Consider the following 10,603-nt stretch of genomic DNA (forward strand, 5'->3'; position numbering starts at 1 on the left):
AGGGGAGGGGAGGGGAGAGGAGAGGAGGAAGCCGCTATAAAAGCATGGCCGTGAGGGGTGGCCAATTGAAGTTAAGAGCAGCCCAGATGGAACATGGTGAATTATAATTCAGGGTTATTAATGGGGAAATAGATTCTAATGACATAAATGACAGATATCTGTCCAGCTCTAGTGCTGATTAAGGCGTATAATAATAATAATGATGATTAATAATAATAATAATAAAAGATATGTGTCTTTTATCCGGGAAATGAATTATCAAAGGTGGGGTGGGAGCCCCCGATTGAGATTAAATCATTTGTACAGCAAGTATCCAAGTATCTGCCTATAACTCCAGCTCCAGGGCATTTGACACATTTTTCTGGCCTTCTTGGGCACCTGCACGCGTGTGTACATAACACCCCCTATATATGCATACATAATTAAAATGACTCTTTAAAAAGCAAGAACCAATCAAACAACAACAACATCACTCTGTAAGTGCTGAAAGCCCCATCTCGTCTGTATTATCGACATGGCCCTTGTACATTAACTTCCAAGGAGAAAAGAGACAGAGAAAATCAAAACCTGCCTCTTCATTGTCTCAAGTTACAGGCAACTAAAAAAGAACATTTCCGTTTTTTGTGCTTTTTAGACGGAAGCATGAGTCTTATTTGTTATTGTATTAAGTGCCCAAACCGTGCAGCCTCAAACATGTGTGTAGCACATATAAGCATACAGGAGCACAGGAACATGCCCCTTTCTCTGCAAAATCCTAGCAGGATCCTGTGTTAGCATAAGGGAATGGGGGCAGCAATGTTTTAAGAACAATGTAATGTGTTTGGTGTTAGTGTTCGGCTTCAGTACTGGCAGTAGACAGAATGAATCCTTGTTTCCGACAGACGACGGTGAGTCAAGGTCATCAGAGGAAATAAAGAGGGCTGATCAGACACTGGTGCCCAGTGGAGTTTCCGCAGTACTGACTCCAGCCTAGAGTCTGCCAGCTGTCCCAGACACATTAGAAGGACATCGATGTTCAGGACAGCTTACTTCCTGGTTGTCAGAACTAATGACAGCTCAGGAAAGGAAAGTCATGGGAGTCCATAAAGATGCCTGTGGTCGTGTTAGAAGACCTGGGCTCACCTCAGAGTGGTTTGATAATGTGACCTTCAGTAAGATTAGTGTCTGCAAAAGTTGAAGCAAATCAGACCCAAGGACATTCACAAATTCATCATGTCAATAAAAACACTTGGAAGTTGGATGATCCAGCCAGGATTTTGAAAACTACAAGGACTTTGGTGTGCCTTTCTGTGTGTGCTATGCTTCTCGAAGACAAAGAACTGACTGACAGGAGAGTTTCTATGATGCATCTGGCTAATAAACAGAGAAAGAAGACAGAATCAAACACCTAAGGAAGGTTGGTCTAGTCAGGCGTGGAGGCACACAATTGTAATCCTAGCATTTACAAAGCAGAGGCTGAGAGGCAGGAAGATAGATGCCAGGGTACATAGGAAGTCTCTATTTATAAAATAAACCAAGAGTTATGGATATAGCTCAGTGGGAGAGTGTGCCTGGCATGTGCAGGCCTTAAGGTTGGTCCCCAACACTGGGGATAAAAATTCAACCCATGCTTATCAGTAGCTAATATTACAAAAACAAAATTCCCAATGCTATTCAGTATGGATGAAGGGGTTTCACCAGACCCTACCCAAAGTAAACCAGAACTCTGTTAACCTTCTTCTTCTTGAAATATACAAGAAATACCAGAGAAAGAATATGATACAAAAATACCAGGAGATGTAACCAGGAACTCCAAACCAGAAGCTCTGCTAGAGGAACATGGTGATGGTTTAGTATTCAGAATAGTAAAAGGGGAGAGAGGGGGAAAAAAAAAACTTCTTAGGAGATCCACGAGACATATTTTGATCCTTGTTTCTAAAAATGAGCTATTGGTTTTTTTTAAATGGATCTGAATCCAATAATTTCAGCCCTGTCAAGCTGAGGCTGGGGTACTTCTGTGAGTTTGAGACCAACCTAGGCTATGTACGTAGTGGGTTCAAGGCCAACCTGAGGAACACAGTGAGATCATGTCTCAAATTTTTTTTTTTTTTATCCAGCTCCCCTCCCCAGAGTTATGGCAGTCTTGTGAGGAAACAAACGGCAACAATAGAACATGCGCTGTTTGGGGGAAGGGTTGCCAGTCAGAGGATCAGTCTGACTCCTGTGTCTCATGGGCTAACACTGGAGAAGTCACTCAATCTCAGGCCTCCATGTCAGTATCTTTAAAATGGGACAAGTATAGGATGTGGGGAAGATTAAATGGCAGACACACTGAACGCTGTGGGGACATTTTGTCAATGGTAAGATGTGGTCACAATTAAAGTACAATGCAAACATATTATGGAAATTTTAACCTGAGGCACCGGGGACATAAAACATGAGCAGGACCGTTCAAAGGAAAATCAGCTGACATATTTAACAAGCTTCTGTGGAACAGATTTATGGAGCAGAAGCCAGAGAGTGCCTCTCCACATCCCCCCCACCACCACCAATGACTCTTCAGTGTGACACACCCACCTGAGTCACAGACTTTATGCAGCAAGCACTTATCTTCTTCATTCCAGGTATCCAAGTACTCATCCGGGCCACAGGGCAGACACACACTGTCAGAGGTAGGAGTGCATTTAGAAGACAGGTACTTTCCTTAAATTGAGAAGACAATGTGCCAATCAGAAACAAAGCAATGTGCCAATCAAAACCAGATGCTAAGTGCGTGTGGGAATCCCAGCCCCCTTGTGCTCTTTGGCTGGTATACAGGAGAAGGTCTGTCAAGAGTTAAGCAATTCCAGTTTGTTTATTCCAAAATAAGACTTCTATGCACAGGATTTCAAGTATCAATTGCACTTTATGTTTTACTAAGATGTGACTTTAGGAAACCTTACCTTCTCAGGACAAACTGAGGACCAGTTTCTGAAACTGGCTTTGATTTATAAGTGATGATATCTACTGAGGGAATGCATTCTGTCTTCTGAGCGGCAAATGTCACTACCTACCACTACCATGAAAGGTCTCTGGATGCCTTCATCTCTTAGGGCCAAAAAAGGAAAGCTACAATGTACAGGGGTACCTGGTTCGCATCTGCTGCAACACCGTCCAAGATGCTCGTAATGCCTCTCCTGGGTGCACGGAGGACTGACCTGGAGGGTCACCTGAAAAGAAAAGTGACATCAGGAAGACATCGTACACAAGTTATTTCTGGACATGGCTGGAGAGACAGTTCAGTGGCTAGGGCTTTGCTGCCATGGCAACATACGGTGAAAGGAGAGAACCATTTCCCAAACACTATCCTCTGAGGACCACATTCCTGTGTCAGTGGGACACATGAACTCATACAGGAATGTAATGAGCCAATTTGTGGGTCCGAGTTCTCCCTGGCCACTAGGGTGTGTGAACGTCACTTGGGCAGATGTAACAGGAAGTGATCGCTACAAACAGAGGATGGGAGCCCCTGTCCCGTGAGAAATGAGACAGGCTGGGGCCAAGGCTGGGATTCCCTAACTCCAGGACACCCAGGTTCTACTGGGAATCTCAAAGAGTTGAGAACAGTGGGGGCCCACGGGCGATGAGCCTGGGGCCTGGGAAGAGGTGGAACTCCTGCTTAGCTCAGGGGTCAGTATCCCGGTCTGGGGCAGAGGGGCCTTCTCCAGGGAACTTAGGAGGCTTCCCCCTACAGCTGTTCTTGATGAGAGGGACAGTCCTTCCTTATCCCAGTTGTTCATTGGTAGTGGAAAATAGATGCATAAAACTTACTTAGGGTGGGCAGGAGGTTAACAACCTTTTGCAGGAAAGAATCTCTGACAAGGGCAGCTTATTATTATAAACCCTCAGACTGGCCCTTCTAGATATCTCATTAGCATGGAGGACTCTGTGTTCTGTGCTATGTGACTAGCGGTCATGTTCTTTATGTGGGGTGTAGTGGTCATGTATTCCAGGACAGGAACCGGGTCAGGAATAGATGAAAGGCCTACCATTCTCAGGTAAGAGAATTTACCGGGGTTTCTGAATCCACTCGACCTTCCCAGTTTTTGTCTGGTGACATGGTTCCACTTGCCCCACACCAATTCTATGATGAAACCAGCTTCCTATGACAGTTAGAGGCTGTTAAGCACTGCTCACCTTCCAGAATACCAAAAAATTTAAAAGGTGTAAACGGCCAAGACTTGTAGGTCATTTCAAACCCCAACAGGCCTGTTACCTGATGGAATCCAGTCAGCTGCTTGCACACTTAGAACGTCTGTCTCTTTCCCAGGCTTTGGGGTTTGAAATGACATGTTCCCCCCATGCTTATGGTTTGACCTTACCCCCCAGAAAGCGGCGCTGTTTGAGGAGTCTGTAGAACATTGAGGAGTCAGGGCCTGGTTGGCAGAAGTCAGTCGCCAGAGCAGGCCTCTGAAGGGTCTTCCCTTCCTGGTCTGTTGTGATATAAGCATCCTGTTATACATGTCTGCCTCCATGAACTGCCCTCCCCGCTGTGACGGAGTGACCCCTCTAAAAGCATGAGCCAAAAAGAATCTTTCTTCCTTTGGGTTGTTTCTGTCAGGCAGTGTGGTCACAGAAAAGTGAACGTAACTGACACATGCTCCAAAACAGTATGACTCTAATATACAATACAAAATGGCCATGCCCCCTAGTCTTAGAGCTGTCTGTTTCACCTTCCTCAGTGGGAGAAGAAGGCATGTGACAAGCAGTCATGTTAGCAAGAATACAGAAAACTGATGAGCCAGACATAGCTGAACAGATCCCCACATGGCGTGCATGCCACACGCCGGCCTTCCTACCTGCTCCAGAGAACTAGTTACAGACTCTTCCCATGGGGTTTGCTGTTAAATGGTAACTACATACTTTAGCAGATGTGCCTGGCAGTGACAGAGGAATGCCAGAGATTTCTCAGAGATCTGGTGAGTGAGCTGCCCACTGGAGAACACCGGCCAGATAAGACATGGAAACTGGAGGTAGGGAGGGAAATGGGGCAGGGACAACCTTGTAAACTAGGTATTTAGTTCAAATGGATACATGGGGGGGTCTAAAAAGGCCTGGAGAGGATGGGGGGATGTTTATATGGATGGAGCTCATGTTAGCAGAGGAAAAGTGGAAGACAAGCCCGACAAGAGGTATCCTGGAAGCAATAGTGGCAATAACTGCTATGCAGATAACCAACCACTGTCTGACTGGATGTGAGGCCTGGGGAATATGGGAGATACTCAGGCTTGATAGTGTAAGTTTGGTTCAGAGTTGGTGATTAGAAAGACCATAGGCTCTAGGGGAAAACCTACAATTTTTGTTTTGTTAACTGGACATGTAGACAAACTGCATGTTCTAGACGTTCACATCTATAGCCATACATTAGCACAGCTCTCAGGCTCCAACAGAGGAGTTTCTTATCGCATCGGGCAACAGCTAGTGAAGGCAGTCATAACTGGTCGCAGTACCAAGACTGAGGGATAGAGGACCATTCAGCTCTACACAGGACATCTATGTCACCCTTTCCAAGGGGAAGAAGGACTTAAAAGACCCAGAGAATGAGAAGGAGAGTTGCAAAAGATGTCTTCTGGACATGGCATGCACCATCCCACTCATGAACTCATTGTAGCCGTGGTTATCCATACAAGACCTGCCGTGCACCAGACTGGGGCCGACAAAGTTCATCCAGGAAGGGGGAATGGCTTGTGATTCCCACCCTCCCTGAGAGAAAATAGTGGCTGGGGAAGGGGAGCCACTTTTTAATTGTTTGTTTTATTGAGACAGGATTTCTTCTTGTAACAGGGACCTGGCTGTACTGAACTCACTTTGTAGTGGTCTACAAAGTGGTTGGCCTTGAACTCACAGAGAGCCTCTTGCCCCTGCCTCCAGAAATGCTGGGATTAAAGGCATGTGCCACACCATCCAGCACCCAAGGGGAGTCATTTTCTTTAAGGGTATAGCCACTGATAAGCTACTCAAGTTCCAGTCTGTAACTTCCCACCTATGTCCATGCAAGCAACTGTAACTAAACCTGGTGGGTCACAAATACAAAACCACATGAAAGTAGGCTGAGTGCTCACTAGGAGGGAGAAAATGCTCAGGCGGTAGGGAGGGGCATGAAAGGGGTTAGTAAGGGGTAGAAATGACTGGAATCCATTACATATATTCATGAAACTGCCAAAAAATATTTAAAAAGAGAAATGGAAGATAATAGAAACAGTTATCCTTGGTCAGTGTTAAAACCAAAGCAGTTATCTGTCCATTAGCCAGCTTGGAGGAAAACTGTAGAGGTGATATGACTGGGAAGATGCCAGCCACCTTAATGTCGCCATTATGAAAGATGTTTTATAGAGAAAACATCACCCCAAGAGCTAGCTGAGTGGAGTGTGGGGACGCGTGTCTCTGACCTCACTCTAGAGTGACATGTGGGATCAGGGAGCACACTGAGTGGAGACCCCAGGGAAGGACTGACAGGGGAAGGGGTGTACATGGGCTTGCTTCTTGGACTTGCTGTTATTCTCCTAGATGGAAGGTTCTATTTCCTAGGTGTTCCCCATCAGCCACTGGATAATAGGGCCTTAGGATGTCACAGCAAGCCCAGGAGATCTTAGCAAGAATGGCTGAGAAGAGGTCCCATTTCTCCCTTGGGCCCTCTTAGTCTTTTTTTTTACTTTATAAGATCCCATTTCCTGGAGGGAGATACGGCTTTTTTCTGGGTCCCAATGGCCCTCATAAGAGGGACAAGCAGAGGCAAATAACAAAACTGGATGTGGCTAGCGCAGACTTCACCTGACAGGATTTGTCTGAGCCTAAGGATGTGGACACTCGTGCACACTGATGACAAGATGTGTGGGCAGGCTGTACTTCAGACGACAAGTGTTATCAATCACTTCTGACCCATTAAGAAAGCAGCAATAGTGTCTGTCAGATAAGCACACACTTTGCTTGGGTGACACTCACAGAAAGGTACTTTTTAGGGGAATTTGACAGAGAGCCAAAGCCAACTGAGAGAACTGCTCAGAAGCACTGTGGTGGTCCTGCCTGTGTTGGACTCCACAGGCATTCTACCGAGCACCATCCAGATGAAGGGACTTGATGTCACATCTAAGATGTAACTCTGATGCTCTCAGCATCTAGGGACAGCTCTAGCTCTGCATTTATCCCACTCTTCTCATTCACACAAAGACCACTGCTTTCCAAAGCCTCCAGGAGATGCGGCTCTCAAACAGGTCTGCACAGGTTCTCCCTTCAAACCCATTTCTCTCCCCGCAAGCATCTGCCTTTCTATAGCTTTAGACCCATGTGCATTTTCTCTAAAAAATAAGATATTGTATAATTCACACATCATAAATATAACCCTTTGAAGACTACCAGATATGATTTTAGTGTATCACCACAGGCACTTAAGAACCACAGTTGTTTAATTCTAGTGTATGCTTTTCCTATGTAGCCCCTAGCTATACTAGAACTAGCTATATAGATCAGGCTGGTCTTTAATTCACAGAAATCTGCCTTCCTCTTCCTCCCGAGTATTAAGATTAAAGGTATGCACTACTTCACCAAACTAATCCTGACAGTTTTATTTTATTTGTGTGTGTGTGTGTGTGTGTGTGTACGCGCGCAGGTTGTCTTCCAGTTAAACATCTGGTCCTCCATCTTACCACTGGCTGCACTGCCCACCAGCAGTGGGCAAAGCCCAACCTAGCCATTCAGGGCCCCTCAGCAGCAACCCTACACTTCCCTCCGGCTGTCTAGAACTGGGTCAGGACTCAAGCACTTCTGGTAGTCAAGTGGCAGCTATTATTATTGGTTGTGATGCTGCTGAAGTTATAGCTTGATAAAAGCATTTTACTGACGCACTGTGACTTGAGGAGGTCCCCAGGGAATGGTAGGCAACTGGCTGCTGATATTAACAGCCCGATGCCTATAGCTAGCTGGCTCTTTCTGGTAAAGGCGCAGGACGGATTTGGGAAGTAAATCTTTCTGGATGCTTGGGTTGAGAAGCCCACATTCTGCTTCTGTAGATCTTTCTCTGTCCACTTTTACTGTGCTCCGTTTCCTTCTAAAACCCCAAGTCAGAGCTTTAGGAGCACACCTGTCTCCATGATTCACGTCAAGCCCAGTTACATCTTATTAGGAGCCGTTTCTTGAGGAGGGATACAGCTCTCCGTGTGATGGAAGAGACAGCAGCACACTTCTGTACAAGTCTCCACCCACTTCCGCACAAGTCTCCACCCACTTCTGCCTTCTTTGGCCAGCTGCTCCCTTTTATCTTCCTACAGATAGCCAGGGTTACCTCTGCTTGCTTTTTAGGGACATCCTTCTGGAACTCAAGAACTGTGACCTGTGACCCACTTGAGAGACACTCAGAATCACTGCTTTAGGGACCTCATCTGTTTGCAGTGAGTTGTTTTGGGGGTATTTAGGGGAATACAAACTTTCTAAGAACTTGTCATTCTTAGAAATCTAAAAAATAAAAAAGTAGAAAAAAAAAGCCACTAGGCAGTGTATTGAGAGCGCCATACCATAGTCAATGAGCTAGAAATTGTATTTGGTTTATATAATAAACATCTACTAACATTTTTTAAAAAAAATACTTGTCCTGACATCACAAGGAATGTGTGTGTGTGTGTGTGTGTGTGTGTGTGTGTGTGTATCTGGACATATATAATATAGCAATATAGTCTGAATACAGCAAACGTGAGACAAGCGACCATGGCAAGATGGTGCATTGCATGTAGGCTTGCCCACCTCACTCCATGTGCCTGTTTTTGCTTTGTGTGCTTTTCTTTCACAGCAGACAGGCTGGTATTTGGCTTAACAAGTGACAGAATCTTCTAGAAGAAATATGCCCACAGTCTGAGCAAGGATTGGGAAGAGATAATAAATGATAATTAAGTTTCTGGGGCCCGAAAGGTGGCTTCAGTGAGTAAAGATGATTGTTGCTACCCTGACGACCTGAGTTTGATTACCATGTGGTCAAAAGAGAACCAACCTCTCCAAGTTGTCCTCTGTGTCTCTCTTTCTACACACACACACACACACACACACACGCACGCACACACACACATACACACACACACACACTAAAGAAAGAAAGAAAGAAAGAAAGAAAGAAAGAAAAGAGAGAAAGAGAGAAAGAGAGAAAGAGAGAAAGAGAGAAAGAGAGAAAGAAAGAAAGAAAGAAAGAAAGAAAGAAAGAAAGAAAGAAAGAAGTGTAATAGACATTTATAAATCACTGTAGATTTATGGCCCTGTGCAATAAAGCCATAGCTGAAGAAACATGTTCCTGTCAGAGAGCCAGGAGGACTTTTGTATAGGAACTCGTAGGAGGGCTGTCTTAAATATCTATGTTTTCAGGCTGTTAACCAGCCCAACTGTAGGAAAATTCATTACAGGTACTAAAATTGCTTTCTTCCTCCAGGGAAAATTCACACTGGCATACATCAAGGCAGAAGGAGGGTTGACCCTCACTGTCAAGTCAGCGGGAAAGAACCTCACCCAGGACAGATGGGGGGTTTTCCATAGACTGTGTTTTATAAAATGTCATCCATCTGTGACTGTATTTGAGAATTTGGTCATGATTTCAGAAAGGAGGGCATCAAATTTCTAAATGTTATGGTTGAACTAAACCATGTAGGGTTTTTCTTGTTTTGTTTTTTTGTTTGTTTGTTTGTTTTTTAAGAGAAATTTTCAAGTGAGAAAGTAATGCTTTGCTTCATCGTCCTTCCAACCTCGGAGGGAAAAATCCTTCCGTAGGCTGGTGAGGTTCCATGCCAGAACCAACACAAAGGTGGAAGGGCAGAATTATCCTCTGCCTTCCATGCCCTTTGCCCCAGACGTACACATGGCTGAGAAACGCACCTGCTGTGTCAGACATACACATCTGTAAATAAAAGTTTAAAAAGTCCTCTCTAGGCACTATCTGGACTGACCGTACCCAGAACAGAACACAAACAAATCACTAGAGCACATGCAGATGACTGGAGAATGTCCTGCTATGAATGGCTCTGCTCTGAGAAAATCCTTCTCTCTGAACCACCCTGCTCTGTCCCTGACAGAACACCAAAGTCAGCATTTATGATGCGAGCAGCCCACACACAAATGCTTTCATTTCTCCTTTTTCTTTGGATTTCTCTTTGTTTAGCTCTGACTGGTCTAGAACTCACTATGTAGACTGTCAGGTCTCAAACCCAGGACAAAACGCTAACTGAGGTGCCCATTAACGACAAGGCAGACCTGGACTTCTCCCAGCATCCCTCAGTCCCTACCTGCTACTTGGTATTACTGACATTATCACACCCCCTACTCTAAACTTCTCCAGTGCAGGGGCTAGCTGTCTTGCAGCACCTATATAATCCAGCCATTTTGGTTACCTGGCTCTTTTCATCTATTCTTCATCCTTCTAGCCCCTTGGTTTGGCTCTCCCCTCCCTGTTCTCACATGGCCTGGCTCAGTCTGGTCATGTTCACTCTGGCCTCTCCCAGATGTCTCTGCCTCTGGCTATCTATTTTCCTCTACTAAACCTGAGTGCATGTCCTTCCTTTGTAATTATGTCCTTTCCTTTCCTTTCCTTTCCTTTCCTTTCCTTTCCTTTCCTTTC

The 10,603-nt window shown here is 45.1% G+C and overlaps 1 protein-coding gene across 1 annotated transcript in view; it reads right to left on the reverse strand.

Annotated features, from left to right (window-relative positions):
* The window catches only part of Tnfrsf11a (TNF receptor superfamily member 11a), a 46,997-nt gene that overhangs the window by 15,514 nt on the left and 20,880 nt on the right, over nt 1–10,603 (reverse strand). Inside the window, exons 3-4 of the mRNA XM_028775651.1 lie at nt 3,107–3,188; nt 2,557–2,682 (exon numbers count right to left, since the gene is read on the reverse strand). Coding sequence (XP_028631484.1) covers nt 2,557–2,682; nt 3,107–3,188 — 208 coding nt within the window. The remainder of the gene's footprint in view (nt 1–2,556; nt 2,683–3,106; nt 3,189–10,603) is intronic.

The sequence above is a fragment of the Grammomys surdaster genome, unplaced genomic scaffold (genome assembly GCF_004785775.1).
Source record: "Grammomys surdaster isolate TR1022 unplaced genomic scaffold, NIH_TR_1.0 257, whole genome shotgun sequence".
Lineage (NCBI taxonomy): Eukaryota > Metazoa > Chordata > Mammalia > Rodentia > Muridae > Grammomys > Grammomys surdaster.